The following is an 18,767-nucleotide window of genomic DNA, read 5'->3' as shown; positions in this document are numbered from 1 at the left end:
CAATGGTGAAGCAATTTTTAACAGCGGAGTTGTTTAAGGTCGAGGTAGATCCCTGGGGATCTGTCGTCCGCACTTTCTAGCCCAGCTGTGAGAGAGAAGCCTGAGGAGGAGAGCATGGGTAAAGCCAAGTGGGTGAGTGAATAGCAAGTTGACCACGGTAGAGAAGGGTTAGCGACATGGAGAAGGTAAGTTGGGTAGAGAGGAAGAGAGCAAAGGCAAAGCTATGGCGAGAGTGAAGCAGATGGTGTGGAAAGGAAGACTGGCTGATAAGCGTCCTGGAAAAGATGAGGGTCTTGCATTCGTTCTAGAATATGAGACCCACAGCTTAGTGTTCGGCAATGGCCACTAAAACTGATGCCACCAGCTCCACTGTTTAATCAACCTTATCGACATTAAGTCAGTCGAAGCTGCGTATAATTTTTTTTAGGTTCTTGGTGTGACTATTGCCATTGTCGCCAAAGAAAGCCATACAAGGCCTTAACACTGTCAATATGTTAGACTTGGTGCTGTGGCTGGCGGTGTTCACTCTCCTTACTTTAGTGGCTACGGTGACAGAAAAAAGAGCGGTGATAAATATGTTGGTGGACGTTTCGTTGGAGCGGCAACTACTATGAACAACCAGCACCAAAGGCACTATATTATATCTCGAGTGAGAAATGTATGGCTCATCGTCGAATACACTGTTGATGGAATGTTTGCTGACGACATAAGAAAAAAACGCCAGGCCTGCGCGGAACACACAGCACAGTCATAGCGATAACTGGAGGAGAAGCCTTTCTAAACCTGTTGTAAACTCTCTTGGGCTGACTACCACAAGTACAGTTGCAAGGCGCCCACTATGCCACTAATCATCAGAATTTCAAGAAGTAGGGAAGCACCCGCTATGCCATTGTTCATCACTCTGCGGAGAAGCTAGGTACCTACGTATTACCCATCTGCAAGGCATTATGTGCACTTTGTTGATGTTGTTGCTGATGATATGAAGAATTTTGGCTGAGCCATTCGTAATGGGTGGGAAACTTTAAACCATCCACTCATTAAGAAATTCGCATTGTGTGACGCCTGGTTGTTTTACTCTTTGCCATGCTATATTACATTTGTTAACGTGACTCCTTGCCAAACATAACACCTGAATGGGGTCTTTTTGCGAAGGAGCTCCAAGCACCGGTGTGGCTCTGTGGTAGAATACTCGACTGCCATGCACAGGGCCAGGGTTCAAATCCCCCTCGATCCTTTATTATTTTTATCGTGCGTGATAGCGGTTATGAACACAGGCGGAGGACAACTATGGCACCAAAACTGGCTGCTGTTGTGATCTCATAACAGCTTTCACTGAAAAATGTTGAGCTTGATTTGTACCTTTGTCTTTACAGCCGGAAGAAGATCAAGACAATGTCATAAATACTGTCACTCACGCTTCAAGCACAATTCTGTAAACCGCGCGGATGGTGTCCGACATGAGAGCAGGAGACTTGATCCAAAGTGGCACAATATATTGCCCTTCCTTCCAGCTGCACTGCGGCCTTGAAGTCACCTGCCGAGCCAACTTTTGAGGTGGTAATTTGGATGCCAACAACCATGATTTCCATCAGATCAAGTTGCCACATTTTAGTAAGGTCCAAGTTGTTATCATTGTCAATGTGATCCCCACCAACGAGAGGTAGCACTGCTGTATAAATAGTGGAACCTGGGAACAACTTGCTGCTGGACTTGCCCTGCACCACCCCACTAGGCACAGTCTCAAGACGTTTGATCCATCCGGCCACGACTAGCCAATAGATGTTCAATTCGACAAGAAAGTTGATCGCTGCATCTGACGCAAAGTTGGTTGTTGATGCATCTGCTGCAAATATCTTTTGCGATGGCAGCGAACAAAGAAGGTCGTTACCCATCAAAGGACCTTTGACAGTGCAGATTTCAGGCACCCTGAGTACTTCGACGGTGACGTTTGGCAAACCATGTCTTCCTTGAAAGGTGGCGTGCACCTCGTGGCAATTACATGCCCGAGGCATCACGTTTCTGCTTCTTCTCCCAATGCTAGGCTTCTCAGGTTGATACTGCCATGCCTGGTTCACATCTTGTTTTTCTCTTTCGCTGTGCGACAGTCACCCTTTACCTCCAACAAGTCTCCGTACTTCTCACCAAGAACTTGGTAGGTAGACAAGAAGATGAATTGCTGAAAGGCATTAATACACGTAATGTAGCGACACTCTCAAAAAAAGTAATAATGTCCACGAACACCAAGAAAACAATAATATGCCACTGCCAAATTTCTGCATTGGCTCAGTAAAAGCAAGCTGCAGGTAAGTTTTTACAACCTCACGATACGTTGTGATCCTTAGCCTCCAGAAGTATCATTAAACTTCTTAGGTCATGCATTATCCATTGACAACCAAAGCCCATCACTCAATGCAATGTTATACACAATTCTGTGCACAACATTAGAAGGATGTGCTGAGAAGCAAAAAGAAGACATAGGACCATACTGTTGCTTAAGAGATACACTCAAACCTCGATATAATGAACATGGATTATAACGAACTATCGGTTATAACAAAGTAAATGAAGAATACCCTTGGTAATAGATACAGTGGTTCGGATATATGCTTATAACAAATTCTCGGCTATGGCGAAGTTATATTAGTGTCAAATGCGACTGTTATAATGAGGTTTAAGTGTAATGCTTGTGAAAAGCCACAGCTGGATGTACACAGGAACCAACTATTTCTAGCATCTGCTCCGCTGCCATTAGTCTATTTTTTCTCTGAAGTCCTGCTCTCAAGTCTAGCAGGTGTTTTTGTGGTATTTAGCCGTATGGCAAGTGACAAGAATGAGTAGCCTTAGAGGCAGTGCTAGAGGACTAAATGCAACGATCTGGTCTTTGTGGACACAGCTGGTTTTCTGTATGGCCTATCAGACCGGATAAGAAACAGGCCAATAAGACATTGGACATTATGATGGGCAACATTGTTGATCAATGCGATACCAACGAGGTACAGTGCTCACTAATGAAACGTGATATCAAAACTTTTGGTACAACAACTGGTACACACAGATGCTTGAGAAAACCCTGTCACTACGAATCTGGTTGTTAGTGTTGGAGTCGAAATTATGCCGATAGCACATGAACTGAAGACAGTAAAAATGAAAATATGCACATTACTTAGCTCTAAGTTGACATGTTTCAATCCATGATCACTGTACACACATCGCCACTATTAAAGGGAACACCTGCGTGCAGGGCATGCCCGGATTTCACTCTCTTTTGAAGGCATAGTGGCATGGATTTGCATAAGACTACTGGTGGTTGACAGTTTCGACTCCTTTCAACAGATTTGTTCAGGGCATGATCAATATTTATACATCCACTTGCAGTTACGGGGCTAGCAATACGACAGGTGCACATTCGAGGGTTCTCTTTAACAGCGGACTGTACTGTACGTGTTCACTCAACAGGCAGAGAAAAAAAACTCGATTAGCCTTAACGGATGCATGCACAGCCGAGAGGCGAAAGCTGCTACTATTTCTTATATAATAAAGAAAAATTTTCTTGAACAACAAAACTGTCTTGCCCTGGATGCAATTCAGGTGCAATGAGCAAGGCGAGATGTACAGAACCACGATGACTGAGTGGCTCCATGAAATGTGAGGAAATCGTGTAGGTCAGATCAGGCATCTATTTTCTATACCATCTTCTTTTCAAGCACTCACTTCGACAGAGCTGTCACAAGAGGTCCACCTGTACTTCAGCGCAGCATGTTGAAACGTTTGGCCTTGGGCACCAGGCAAGAGTGATGCGGTGTTCTGTCTGAGATGATTGATGGGCATGCTGAGGCAGGATCTCATCCTAGAAGAGCATGTAATTTTGTAATCAGCGAAGTGCAGACTGTTCTGTCACATTTGTTTGACAAATTGTGACTAATTGCTGGAAGACAAGAAACTTATCGCTACTTCTCAAACCATGGTTGCACAATATTAAGCTGAAAGAAGAAATGCATTTACCCTCCTCCTCTTCCCAGTCTATCCAACAAAGCATTCACACTTGCCCTAATAATTGTTGGAGTGATACGTCCTAAAGCCACGATATGATTATGCGGGACGTCGTAGTGTAGGGCTCAGAAAATTTCAACCACCTGGGCAGGGGCGTAGCCAGAAATTTTTCTAGGGGGGGGGTGTCAACCCTACTTTATGTATGTTCGTGCGTGCATTTGTATGTGTGCATGTATATATACACATGCGAAAAAATATCTAGCGGGGAGGGGGTTGAGCCCCCCTCCCCCCAACCCCCCCTGGCTACACCCCTGCACCTGGGGATCTTTAACGTACACCTATATCTATGTACATGGGCCTCCAGCATTTCACCTCAATCGAAATGCTGCATATCTGCGGCTGGGACTCCACCCCGTGACCTTTGGGCAAGCAGTCAAGCAACATAACCACTAGCCCACAGTGGAGGGACACTTCCCCTACTCCAAAAGAAGAAAGGTCACTGAAAGGATACGTTTTGCAACATGGTGTTTTTAAAAGAGCAATAAAGTTTTTAAAAGCTTCTCAAGTTAAAGGGACACTAAAGAGAAACAATGAATTGGTTTAAGATTGATAAAGTGTGCTCGGAAAACTCTTGTGTAGTGTATTTCACCACCATAGGTTTATTATTAGAGGAGAAAACCAAGTTCAAAGTTTCATTTTTAAATTTCGCGGCGAACTTTGTAATTCGTGACGTAAAAGACTTCAAAGAGCATATAACGTATTTTGGCCCACTGGCTCGAAGAAATTTCCACAAACTCGTTATGTCAAGTCTCTAGCCCCCTCAGAGGACAATGCACTTCGATTTAACCGATTAGGAACTACGTAGGCCCAAGCAGGCGCCGTCAAAAATATGTGATGTCACGGCAAATGGTGCGGGAATTCCAAAGTGGCGTCGCCACCTGTATTTTCTTTTAGCGCGTTTTCTCGCTTATTAAGCGTCTTCGCGCAGAAAGCGTGGTGTTTTTGGTATCGTGGAAGACTACTTTACTAACGCAAGAAAAATCGTTTTGCTCTTTAGTGTCCCTTTAAACAAAACTCTGCAGCCCTGAAGAAATGTGTTAGAACTGCTTATAGCATGCCAACTCATGACATATCCACAAGTCTCACCTTGCCAATGCATTTACTGTAACGTCGCCTTGGAGTCGTCCTTAATGTTGTGCCCCTCGACCTACATTTGGTGCAGGTGTGCGGAGCGTTGTGTGCAGCATCTACAACCTGCAACGCAATCAAGCAATAGTCAGACAGTGAACCACATGGTACACAGAACTGTTAAGAGAAATACAAAAGCTACAAAAATTTTATGGCTTCACAATGTCACAGGAATACTGACACAAAAGCATTGTATCTTTTTGTCTTTTCATATTGCAAAAAGTAGCTAACGACCCACTTATCACATCCGGAAACCTCATTTGCTTCAGTGCATGTCTGTTAATTATTTTGAGACTGTCTTATTGCACCCAGTCACAGTTTCAGTTTCAGAGAGCATCAAGAAAGGCAGGACCAGGGAGGTTTTATTGTAAACATCTGACCATTTGACCACACAAAACAGTGACACACACGCCGCGCCTGGCAGTGCGTGTGCGTGAGTACTACGTTGAGAACTGCAACAGAGAGCACATGCAAGGAGCATGGAAGCCAATATATATTAATGACATAGGTGGCTGCTGGCTGCTTATATTAAATCCATGTTTAATGGCAATGTAGTGAGGAGTTTCGTTTTATGCTCAGTTGCACAGTACACACTATAAGATTGTTATTAAATATGTTCCACGATATATTATCCTTAATATTTTACAGATGATGCCTGTGTGGCCACACAAGTTTATCTTGCAAGTTACTTTGCTTCAAAATTTTGGGTCGCTTGTCCTTTACGAGATTTGGCTAGTTGGTATTCCCCGGTGTATCCTCAAGTCACGAAAACAATGATGAATCGTCGTAGCACAGGGCTGCTAGTGTAGGGAATTTAAAAGGGTTATGAACAACCCCTCGGAATTGGTGAGAAAACACATAAACAGCCTAAACAAATCCTGAAATTGTGTGCAGCAAGGAGAGTTTAGAAGTGGAGCGTGAAGTTACCATATTTTCAAGCATGCTCTCTTCATACAGAGGCCTGTTCTCACTCTCTTCAGTGTGCCTGCTATCAGCCAATGGCTGACATAAATGACGAGTAGCGTTTGGATCAGATGCGCCCCTTGCTAAGGGGTGCTGCCATGTGCCGGCGCCATGTTCGACATAGTGTGCTAACATTACAGAGTAGCCACACTCACGCACATGTGTCACAGCAGAAGAGTCTGATAGTGTTTCATCATACGTGCTCAAGATCATGACCCATGCTGACCTAACTTCTTTCCCCCTTGCCATTCCTTCCTGTGTAGCTTCGAGTATGCTCGCAGGGCCAAGAAAAGAAAGCGCTTAAGAAATGTGACAAATTCCTGTAACTCCGATTGTTTTTGATGGGTTTGAGAAATTTTTTGGCAATCGATTCACAAGGCAATAGACTTTGACAGTGAGGTCATTCGATGATTACTTGGCAAAGCGGTTCAGGAACCCTTTAATGCACTGGAAATAAACCTTCAGTAGGAACTAGGCGCTCATATTCGTAGTTCCTTTCATGCTTGTTCTTTGTTCTTGCATTTCAAGGACACAAACTTTATGGCTTTCAAGATTCGGTGCATACTGATGTGACATGAGAGAAGTGCATGTTCTTTTGTGTTGTTTTTTGCAGCTGTTGGGAGTGCTCGATGGAGTTGGCAAGTTGTGACTGATACTGTCACCCAAAATATGACACTACGAAAAAGTGGCACGCAAGAAGCCTCCTTCTACGAAGTAATGCAATATTTTTCACTTGTGCAGCAGCTGCACATGTCCGCAGGCAGTAACAGAAAGCTCAATGAATCAGTGTTTATGAATGTGCTTGAATACAACTGGCTGGAATGCGCAACTGGAGCAGAGTGGAAATGCAATTACTGGGAATTATAGTGACAGAATCAACCATTCTTTTCACGATACGAATAGGATTTGTATTTTGAAATGGCATTTGAAATGTCACTAAAACGGGTACAGCGCATGGCCTGGAGGACAAGCCTTTGTGCTGCGCGAAGTCATTGAAATTGCCGTGACGATTGCTGTTGGGCTCACCTATCACTATTAGCAGCATGTGTTGCGTGTACAACCTCATTTGCACTGCAGGTTGTAAATTGTAAAAATTGTTTCATGGTGTTTTTTGTGTCACTATTCCATGGACTGGACACTCCGACCAGTTCTATGGGTAAATTTATCTTTACTTAAGAACTGGTGTGAGTACTACTGCCAGACCGCTAAGTCTTGCATTAGCATCACTTTAGGTTTTTTGTGCACAACCTTGAGTACGCCTGTGCACAAATGTGTGTTTACTAATGATAACACAGTGATTACACAGCCCTTCTTGGTTCATGAGAACTGTTCCTCTTCTTGGTTCATGAGAACTGCAACATTGTTTGCCAACTGGTCCGGTAGACTGTTTAAAAAAGTCTTGCACACATCAATTGGAACATTTCTGATTAAACCTTTGATTCGAAACTGCCCGGAGATGTTCTGATACGCAGTCAAGCTAAGTTGCAAGTGCTGAATTCAGACAGCCTTCGCAGAGTGTACCCAATGTGTTGTGTATCAGATACCTATTTCCTGCGGAAAAGTTTATATTGTTAGAACTGGCCGATATATCAGCTATTGGCTAAAAGAACACTACTACAAAATAGCGCAATTCACGGTCATCTGGGTGTGCACTTTTGCAATTGTGGGTGCAAACCTCTTTTCATAGATGCAAGATTTTATGTCGACGTAAGTAAACTCCTACAAAAAAAAAAACGTCATCAAGGCAGCCACCATATCATGGTGGCTGCCTTCCTACCATATCGTCATGGCGACCTTCATAGATAAACATGCCAGGACGATAGGGACATGAGGAGAAATCTTGTTTTTTTTGCTGAAGTGCTCAGTATAAGCAGTTGTGCACATGCATAATAAACATTTTTCTTGAAAGCCAGTGCTGTGTTTGTCTACTGTGTGTCCCTATTCGTTGGTGTCCGCACTCTTCCCTTCACTATGTTGAACCAACAAGCCTAAGTGGAAACTCTCCTCTTCTGAAGGGAATTCAGGGAGAAACAAGCCTTTCAAATACTTGATTCAGTTTCAGTAAATAAGGGTGTTTCACGGAAGGGGTGGGGGAGAGGTCACGCAGCCGTTGGTTGTTGAGTAATTCGGTACCTTGTTTAGCCGTAAGGATACGCATGCGCGACTGTGATGTGTGGTGCGCGTTCGAAGTGTGCGCCTTTCAAAAGTGCGCAACATGAAAAGAACAGCGCGCGAAAACGATGGCCACATGAAAGACGACGACGACGTTGAAATAACGTCCAGCACGAGGAATTCACCACGGAGATTCCAGGGGCCAATAGTGGGGCACCACGAAACTTGAGCATCACCAATCAGGACGGGACAAGTTGACCCGAGACCGAGGAAAAGCCTGGGTCGAAGAAGAGACGGGGAGTTCGAAGGGAACCAGACAAGTGGAAGGTTGGCACCGGACCGGGCGCTGAAGATGGCCGTCGGGTTTCGGACCCGAACCTCCAGGACTTCAACCGGCCGGGGCTTCCTGCCATCGGGTTCCCGTGAGAGGCCATAGACATGTTGCGTGAACGCCACCCCAAGGCCTGCGGACTCCGGAGCCGACAGGCGACGTGGCATCAGCAGTCGGGCTACGGGCCCGAGCTGTGCGTCCAGCTGCCTGGCCAGCTTGCCCCTGGCGTCTCATCGTGCCGGCCAGCAGCCACCGTTTCCTCTTCCTCCCCAGCCAGCCCACATCAACTGAACAAGCCTGAGCCACCACGTTCCGGTTGCGTTTGCATCAAACAGCCCTGGTGAGACCGAACTCTCATTATTCCCCGCTCCGCTGCTCAGCCGCGTCAGAACTCCACTGTCTAGTTTAGGTCTTTGAACTTGAGTTTTGTGCGTCGTAGGAAGTGTTTCATCGCGTGCAGTGAACCTTTTGTTGAGTGTTTGGCTTTAGATTGTTTTCGCGCCAATGGTTTATTAAATGTTGTGTGTGTTCTTTGTTAAACCAACGGCTTTGTCCTTATTAAAGCTCTCCGACGCTCAGTCATAGAGAGCTGTCGTAAACAGAAAAGGAACCTGCATCACAGCGACACATGTCGAAGTCCTCCACTCTGCGTTCCGGAAAGAGTTGGCGTAGAAATTCCTGCGAGTGGTTCACAGTTTCACGAACATCGTCCTCGAGGCAAATACGATCACACGCATTACACATGCATCCTGTCGCATAGTCTAGAAATTTCTTCGTGCGCCGTTTCATTGCTCCAGCGAAGCTAATGCGGCGAAGTTCGGCTTGTTCCGTGCATTGCCTTTGGAGCGCAGCTATTGCCTTCGCCCGTTCTTCCTTCTTTGCTTGCTGTAACATTCACTTTTCAGCTACTTCATCCTTTCTAGCCTGAGCCAGCACTTTACGAAGTTCCTTCGCATGAATCTGTTCTTCGGTTAGCTTCCCCGCGCGATACGTGGCTTTCTTTTGACTTTTGAAAAGTGACGGGTCGTATTTACGAGGTCGACCGCAAGGACAGTTTGTTAGCTTCGACTTCTTGTAATCTTCGTGCGTCGCGTACTTCTGCGGTCTGCCTCACCTACCGGGCCAATTCGTTAGCTTCGCCTTCTTGTAATCTTCACGAGTAGCGTACTTGCGCGGTCGGCCTCGTCCTCGCTTCGGTGGTTGCGGCTCTGCACATGCCTGAACTTGTACGAGCACTTTCTGCAGACGTTCGCTATAACGGTACACCACACTCGGTCCAGGTTCCTCATCATACACATGCATATCCTACGGCGAACCGATGCTGTTGGAGAAGTAGGAGAGCAGCGCACCCGAAAGAGCAACTGGTGACGCAGGCACCAATCAGGCGCGAGAAGGGCAGACGCTCCATCGACGCTAGCGCCAAGGACCCCTTCAGTACCGGCCCTTGCGTTAGGGGGACAGCAAGATGGCGGCGCATACAGTCGTCATGGCAATAGGAACCGCGCGGCGAGTTTCTTTTTTTTTTTTTGACGCCTGCTGCGTTAGACCGTGCACGCGCGCAAAGTGCGCTTAAATGAATGCAGCCAGCAAGTGTCAGAATGTAAAAATGAATTCACTCGCAACACAAGATATCTCTGGCTTCATTTAATTCAGAAACCAATGTTACATGCTCAGGAAATTAACACAAGGGAAGGATGCGCAGCATGTTCACAGCCACTAAACAACATGAGAGTTCACTGTAAAGTTTGTAAGTTAAAAAGAAACATGAAATAAAAAAAAAAACAGAACATAACGAAATGCATAGGCAGTTTCATCTATACATGTGTGAAGTTTCTGATGTATGCACTCCAGATATTGCATGTATTGGACAGATTTGACAGAGTCGTGACAACTAAAGCAAGCGAAAATTCAGTGCATGGCAAAAACACTTCGAAGACAGGCAAAATACCTAATATAGAATAACAATGTCGAGATTGATTTATTTACACAACAGCACATGCTCAGACGAGTTTCTGCTAAAAACAAAAATGCTTCAAGTGCAAGCAATTTCGCACGAGTTTTGAGCCATCACGATAACAGTAAAGAGAGTAAACACGAGCAATAAAGAGGCTACCATGCAAAACTTGTACTGGATCAGATGGTATCAGTGTGAAACTGTTGAAGCTAATGCCAGATAATTCATCACACCTTTTATCACTAATACTCCAACAGTCACTGGACACTGATTGTCTCCCTGATGACTCAATCATTGCGCATGTAATTCCTAGCTTTAAATCCGGAGACAAGCACTTCGCTAACAATTATTGTCCCATTTCTCTTACATCTATTTGCTCTAAACTACTCGAATGTACCAGTTACAGTAGCAAAACGTCTTACCTTAATCAAATAATTTACTTTTTCAAAACCAACACGGCTTTCAGACAAAGAGATCCTGTAACTCCTAGTTGTTTGAGCTAGAAATCGATTTACACAACTCCATTAATGGGTCATTTTTCATCGATGCAATTTTCATTTACTTCTCTAAAGCATTTGATCGCGTCCCTCACCAAAGTCTGCTAACAAAGCTTCGTAGTCTACAGCTAGACGACGAAACATTTCTTTGAAATAAGGGCTTTCTAACTGACGGATTTCAGTGTGTTAAAATTGATCACTACATACAACGCCTCACGCCAGTCACGTCGGGTGTCCCACTGGGATTAGTTTTGGGACCGTTGTGATATTTAATCTGCATAAATGATATATCGACTGACAGTCAATCTTCCGCACATCTTTCTGCAGATGACTGTGTACCTTATAAAGAAATAAACAACCAGAATGATACTTTACCCCGCATTTCAATTTAAGTACACTTTCAAAATGGTGGCGTATATAGCAGATGAAAATTAGCGTTGAGAAAACTAAACAAGTATCATTAAGTTCTGGTCTAAAATTACTGCCTACTGAATACATTAAGAACTCTGCAGTTGAAACAGTTTTCTTGATTAACTACTAAGGTATTCTATTCAATTATTATGTAAAATGGAAGGATCACATGTATTCATCACTAGGAAAGCGTTAAGAAAACTTGTTCTAAAACGTCGGCTATGCCTTGCCAACTCCAACACTAAACTTTAAGCATTCAATTCGCTAATGAAACCATCATTAGAGTACGCTTCTAACATATGGCATCACCACCAAGCTTAACCTTACCGACATGCTGGGAATCTATTCAAAATAAGGCTGCTAGATTCATTTTGTCCTCATTCTTGGTATCGCAGTGTGTCATCAATAAAAAGATCACTTAGCATTCTACCTCTCGTAACTCGAAGAAAGTTTCTACGATTAAAATATTTTTTTACAGTATTTATTTTAGCGACAGTCCACCACTTTTGTGCAAATAATTCATTCATCCAGCGCCCCATGTTGCTGTCCGTACTCACCATGAACGCAAGGTATGCCCATTATTTTTAAGAACTAAAAAATATTTACACTCACCTCTAGCATTATAAACTAATGAGTGGAATACCCTTCTGCAATCCATCACGAATATTAAGGAAGTGGCTTCTTTTCAAACGGCTCAACAAACCTACTTTAATGAGCACATCTGGCATACTAGCTGATCTATTAACAAACCATCCGTCTGATTTCATGTCTGATATGTCCGATTCGTCGCTACTTTTGAATTCTGTCATGTATTTGTTGAACTTACTTTAATAGTTCAGCAGGTCAAGCTTCTGTTATTGCACTGTGCGATCTTTCCATTATGCTGCTATTAATTGCACTGTATTTCTTTAAATGCGAAATTATTGTCTCCTTTATTTATGTATTGTTATGCTTATTACCCTCTTTCAAATTAAGTTTGGTGATGTTTTAACAAACTCACTAATTGTTATCCCCCCATATAATGCCCGATACTGGGCCCTTAGAGCAAATAAATGAAATTGAAAAAGAATTAGTAATATACATGCTCACATATTGCATAAAAGTAGAAGGAATGCATGACATGTTTACTACTACAAAACAAAATGAAAAAAAGAGCAGACATGGCATAATAAGACCTCCATTGCACTAAAAACACAGGCACATTATTTTGTACGCGAGCACCACTTGACAGTTAGCTTGGTGGCAAGGGGATGCAGAAGACAGTCACTTCATTGTGCATTCACAGATAGCATTCACAGAAAAGCCCATTCCCCAAAGCCAAAGTGACATAAGCTAACAACATAACTTTTCTTTCACCATGAGGGCAATGCTTGGCTGTAACATGATGTCACTGAAGGCGCTATGCCATAGTGTATACTGGGCACTCTATTGCATAACAAACACAAATTGAAAATTCTGCATGTAGGACACTTCCAATGCTCAAGCCTTCCAGAAGAAAAACTGTCTCATGCCTACACATGAAGGTTTTTCATAGTGCGTTTTCCTTATAGGATTATTACAGAGATAATACATAAACACAAGGAGTAATTTTTCAACCGTAAGTACAGAGAATGTTGAGCCTCTGTGGGCAGAATGGAAAACACGTCAGTGAAGTTGCAGACTGAGACTTCGCAGTCACAGCAAATTCTCTAGTTGTTAACCTTTCCCTGGGCAAGTGAACCAGTTCTGGCCTTCTTGAGCACTTCGAAACGTTTCCATCCTAAAGAAGAGTAATAAAAACCATAAATTCCAAGACAAATTACACAGCTGGATCGTGCAAAAGCCGTTTCGTACCATGAAATATGTGATATAGCCATCTACCTTGAGTCTCAGAAACATGTGCTTAAACGATGGCAATTGATTAGCAGGAGACAAATGTAAAACATGCTTCCAAGCATGCGGTGATGTCATAGATGCAATAGTTCAACTATAAGTCTGAAGTGCTTTATGTTCGCTACTTCTTAATATAACACTGCAATACTATGCTCTTCTCAAACCAACCATAATTAAAGACCTGCACTGTATCCTCACTGCAAAACAGCCATGCGTGGCGGCACACACTCGTAGGTGCAAATGAAAACTGGCACGCAAACTGCATGCTCACCTGTTGTTTTCTTGTGGAACTTGATCTTGAAGCACCAGTGCATCAGTTTGGGACGCACCAATGATATGCTGAAATGTGGCCTCCGTGATTAGCTCTGGCAGTGCGCCATTGCTACGACTGTCCAGTTCGGTGTGTTTCCAAGAGAAGAAGCGTAATTTTGTGAATGCATTAACACGCTGCAAAAAGGCAAACTTAGCTCAAGTCTCGTGCATTGTAGCCTTAAAAATACTTCTGCGATACTCGCCTGGATGTCACATTGCGTTCCCTGCTTACGCTATACCCGTGAGTAATTATGGCCGGGCTAGAGGGGAGACATGGTGTGCGTCATGTTTCCCTGTCGCCTGGCCCTGGTATCGTTTTTTTGTTAACTCTTTAACATGCCACGGGTCGGTGACCTTAGCCCATGCTCAGTGTCCAATCAGTGACTCTCTTCTGGCTGTCACACTGCTTTCTCTGATTACACTCTCCCCACATAAATGAAATGGCGTCATCAACAGTGCCCTGCCAAATCTAGTCGCAGAGGCCATGGTTGAACTGTCTCGGTGGGACAAGTGCACTTTAACTTATGACATACCTTAATGTAAGTATGACATACCTTAATACCCTCTATCATATACAACCCTTAGCGTTACCTATTCCATCCCTGTTATATATGTTTTCGGTGTTTGTGTGCCCTGGTGTATTCCTTAGGTCAACTTCGTGTTTCACGTGCTGCCAAGGCCACGCAGAAAGAAGCGTGGCTGAGATCTAATCCGTCAGCTGCTGAAACAAGACCCCATCTCTGATGGGTTTCTGAGGTGTAATTGCTCTTTACACTAATTTCTAATAATTATATGACTCAAATTTCAACTTACGACATACCTTACTGTCCACTCTAGCATACACAGCCCTTAGCTTAGCCCATTCCATCCCTTTTATATACAGTATTTGTTTCTATCAGGGTTTTCTGACAACTCGCACAGGCACTAGACAGGGTGGTCTGGAAGATAGCGATGTCACTCGGTGCTCATGCCACCAAAAAAAAAAGGGGGCTGTGGCTTAACTATTGCAAACCTAGTCAACATGAGGGAAAGGTATGTTTCGCTTGGTTTTTGGTCCCTTGGTGCCAAATTGGCCGTACCGCCAGTTCATCAGTCGGCGAAGCGACAGCAGACGTTCGGCCACATCGTTCAACGCAGGCATAAGCGGGTAGCAACAGCCATTGCTTACGCTGAAGAGAGGCAATTTCTGCTTGACGACAAATTGCCTACACATTCGATGCACACTGGCTGAACGAGAGCAGCCTCTGACTCCCACTCGGGCAATGCCATCTCTATACTCGGTCACAACATAAGAAAAAAATGTCACCTCTGCCCAAGGCCATCGCTGTCCTTCCCCCAGAGAATCAACATAAATGCTCCATCCAATAGCGCTTACTTATTTCAGTGACGTCAAGCACTTATCGAGAGCTTCACATAGTTCTTTCTATACAGACACACGTTTGTGTCTCTGGTTTTAGGTCGGAAACTTGAACGTGCTGGTAAATTTTATCATTGATTTTGCCATCGCTTCTCAGCTAAACGCAATGTTTTGGGCAGTAACGGCGAACCTTCTAACTCTTTATAGGCGTAGTATTTACATTAGCCGAGAAAAAGAGATTACTCATGCTTTGAGCGGATACCAGGTAGAACGACTGTCTTCCACACGTGAACGGCAGGTGCGCCGCGGTTCTGTCGGCGGAGCGGACATTTTCTCTCAGGTTGTAACCAAGCAGAGCGCAGGATACACCTTTTCACTCACCGCGGACACGTGACAGACGTGCCACCGTCTTTCACACGCGCACGCGCTGCCGGACGGGTCGTCCGTGAAGCCGCGGCGAAACCTGGCCGTCGGCCGAAGGTTGTGGTCCGTCAAACGTTCGTTGTGGGCGCCGTCGCTTGTATCGACGGTGTCGTCTCCTTGTTTGCTTTGCTGATCGACGGCTGCGGTAGCTTCGGTCTTCGCAAGCTTTCGCGCTTCGTAAGCTTTTCTGTAACGTGCTAACCTGACCTCCCTTTGCTCCGGTGTTTCAGCGAGCAACTTTGCCTTTGCTTTAGCCTTCGCAGCCTGTCGTCGAGCTATATCTGCTGGATGACTGGATTCAGCCTGTCGCTTGCGCTGGAGCGCACGCACAGACAAGCCAGTCCACCTTGTCCCAGTCGGCGCGCCAGCCATGGTGAGAGCAGTGTATTTTGAGCGAAAAAGCGAAACCAACTGAGCCAATCTGACTGAGCGATCAAGCCAGCCACCAAGCCGACCAAGCGTCGGCGAAGTAGCCGTTAAAGGGGCCCTCGAACGCTTTTTAAGCACTGCTCCTTATTTGTGGGTTACGTGTTTTTTTATTTGTGGCTGGGGATAATTTTATTTTAGCATGCGGGAAGGCAAACTTTGGTTGGTCAAACTTTAATAAACTGTGCCTGTTTTCTTTAGCGCAAAAGGAAAACTTACAAGCGTTAATAACGCAATGCTAACGCAGAAAGCGCCGTGAAACATTTATAATAAAATAATTTCGATGTGTGGTGACTATAAAGTCGTATAAACACAGCACATGCTGTAAACAGTGGTAGGTGAGCGCGGGGGTAGGGTAGCGGGGGCTTTCGTGTTTGTGGTCGGCGGTTTGCTGCGCATGCGTGCATGCGCCGCGACTCTGCATGTTTCATAAGTTGCCGCGAAGGCAGCGCCGCTTCTCAGCCAGCAACTCCTTTTACCTCATAAGCAGCACATAATAGGGCGGGGATGGATAATAATATATTTGTTCAAATTTCAAGCACTAATTATGGTGCGCATGAAAGCATCAGACTACATACAGCAAAGTGAAACATAGGCGTATCTACCGGGGGGGGGGGGGGGGGCAAGGGGGGGCGCTAGCCCCCCCACTGGAGAAAAGTTAGGGGCGGAGCCCACTTTCGACAGTGGTCATTTTCAGCTGCACACTGGGAAGCCATCAACTGAAGCGAAGTTTTACTTCTACACATTAAACGCTTATTTATATAATGAAATTATCCTGCGCTTCTGCTGTGGAGATCGTCTCCCATGTCTCACGGACCATGTAGGTTCTCTGTGGTGCGGACCGCCTGTGCAACGCTTTCGCGCTTTGCGCTACAGCATTTATTCTGCTCTGCCTGGCGTGAAATTTACATCATCGACGACGCAAACAGCAGTAAACGTTTTATGGACCGATCAAACGGTCATCCTGTTTCAGGAAATTAATTTTGTTTCGTCGGAAAGGAATAGCATCACCGCCGCTGTACATATCCAATTTGCTATGAGTTGATGAGTGTGCAGAACTGTTGAGTGTTTTATTTGGGCCGCACTGGGAGAGCTAAAGAATGTTTCTGCTTGAGTTTCCGATTACCTGTGTCGCCTTGCCAACGTTTTTAGATTGATCTAAAAACGTTGGCCTTGCTTATCATATGGTAGCTTGCAGTGATCGCGGCGGCTTGAAACAAGGTGAGGAATAAGACAGTGGACTCGAGTACATTGGAAAACCGAGCTTTGAAGCTTGTCCCGCAACTTGATCTACCGGTCCATGGAAATGGTCAAGGTCCACGGTTTTCTAGACTAATCATTGTTGGGGTTTAATGTCTCAAAACCACGATATGATTATGAGAGACAATGGCTCCGGAAATGTCCACCACCTGGGGTTCTTTAACGTGCACCTAATCTAAGCACGAGGACCTCACGCATTTTCACCTCCATCGAAAGTGCAGCGGCCACAGCCAGGATTCGACCCCCGTGACCTGGGTTTTCCGGACTAAGGAGACTGAATTGGCAGTCCGGCTAGTTGGTTTTGAGGTCATCTCGAATTGACTTATACAGGGCAAAATACAACTTGGGCGACAAAGAAGCACACTTGTGCAGCAATGTTTATTCTCTCCCTCCCCTCCCTCTCTCTCAGCAAAGAATGAGTTCACAGAGTTGTACATGCCGCACAAACGGCTCAACATTGTTATAGCACAACTGAATCTTGCAAGCTGCTATAAGTAGCCGCTGCCAATTTGATCAGCGGGCAGCCTTCTTGAATAACATTCGGAATGAGACTGTCCAGCTATTCCAAAAAAAAAGTTTAGGTATTGTTCAGCATAGTAATGCGCTTTTTAGCGTGCACACGTAATTTTAACACCACGAGATTCCATAGATTTGTGACGTCGCTAAGAAGCACGGGATTTTAAGGCATACCGAAAATTTTGACAAATGGCGAATAATCAATGACCAAAAATATGCCTTATTGAAATAGTGCATTCTTTTATTTTTTATGTAGTCGTGCATAAGTGGTCGTTATGCAATGTATCATTTTGGAGTCATTTGTGGCATCGCGTAACGAGGAGGTGCAGTGTGCATGACCCAGAAAATTTCAACCAATCATAAACAGTTAAAACAGCCCATGCGGAAGGAAACAATGCGGGGTAGTTTAACGTTACGATCACCCACATTATTTTAAAAAAAAATTGTGCTTACACTGTCTGCATAGGCGTACTTACTTCGAGGGCCGGGGGCCCGTCCAAGTAAAGTAGAAAACAGCGCAATACAACAAAGACAAGAAAGACCAAACAGGACCAGCATTGCGCTGTTTTCTACTATGAAGTTTGCATGCTCCAAGCAAAGTTGCAAATACAAATATGATACATATAAAGAATGTACTACGCCTCCAATACCACAAATTCTTACTGAAAAAACAACTTTTGTTGACAAGCTAACAATAATAGTAATATAATATAGCAATAATAATAACAATGCGTTGAAACACTATTTTGACTAGGAGCAACCAAGACAATATAGGATGCGCAAACCTGAATATCTGCAAGAAAGTGTAGTACTAATTGCAGAAAAGAAAAGGTGCGGTCACTGCTACCTACATAAAAAACGCAATTATTAGTGAGCAGCTTCTAGACGTTAACGAAATTTCATTGAATAATACAAAATCTTTACTACTGGCGAGGATGCCATCGACATAATTGTATTCATGCATAAGTTGTGGGGGTGATGTATAAAAAAACTGTTGCTTGCAACACTATCACAATGCATAACCCATATATATAAGGCGTCCCAGTGTATGCTACGTAGAGTGACTGTACTTTTTCTACAATCTTATTAAACACTGCTAACCAATTTTAACTCTGTGTATGAAAAATCACATCAAATTGTGAGCAAATGCAGTGC

The 18,767-nt window shown here is 44.3% G+C and overlaps 1 protein-coding gene and 1 long non-coding RNA gene across 2 annotated transcripts in view; both read right to left on the bottom strand.

Moving 5' to 3' along the window:
- Positions 1-402: 402 nt before the first annotated feature.
- Positions 403-15,485, bottom strand: LOC119400141 (uncharacterized). Its single transcript, XR_007416968.1, has 4 exons — positions 15,369-15,485; positions 5,137-5,244; positions 3,712-3,847; positions 403-2,176 (listed from the first exon to the last, which is right to left on the bottom strand). It is a non-coding gene; the product is annotated as an uncharacterized LOC119400141 (long non-coding RNA).
- A 3,233-nt stretch (positions 15,486-18,718) lies between these two features.
- The window catches only part of LOC119399104 (leukocyte receptor cluster member 8 homolog), a 14,716-nt gene continuing 14,667 nt past the window's right edge, over positions 18,719-18,767 (bottom strand). Inside the window, exon 10 of the mRNA XM_037665919.2 lies at positions 18,719-18,724. Within this exon, the coding sequence (XP_037521847.1) occupies positions 18,719-18,724 (6 nt within the window). The remainder of the gene's footprint in view (positions 18,725-18,767) is intronic.

The sequence above is a fragment of the Rhipicephalus sanguineus genome, chromosome 7 (assembly GCF_013339695.2).
Source record: "Rhipicephalus sanguineus isolate Rsan-2018 chromosome 7, BIME_Rsan_1.4, whole genome shotgun sequence".
NCBI lineage: Eukaryota > Metazoa > Arthropoda > Arachnida > Ixodida > Ixodidae > Rhipicephalus > Rhipicephalus sanguineus.
Note: the sequence above shows the minus strand (reverse complement) of the source record. Positions and strands in the feature narration are given on the sequence as shown.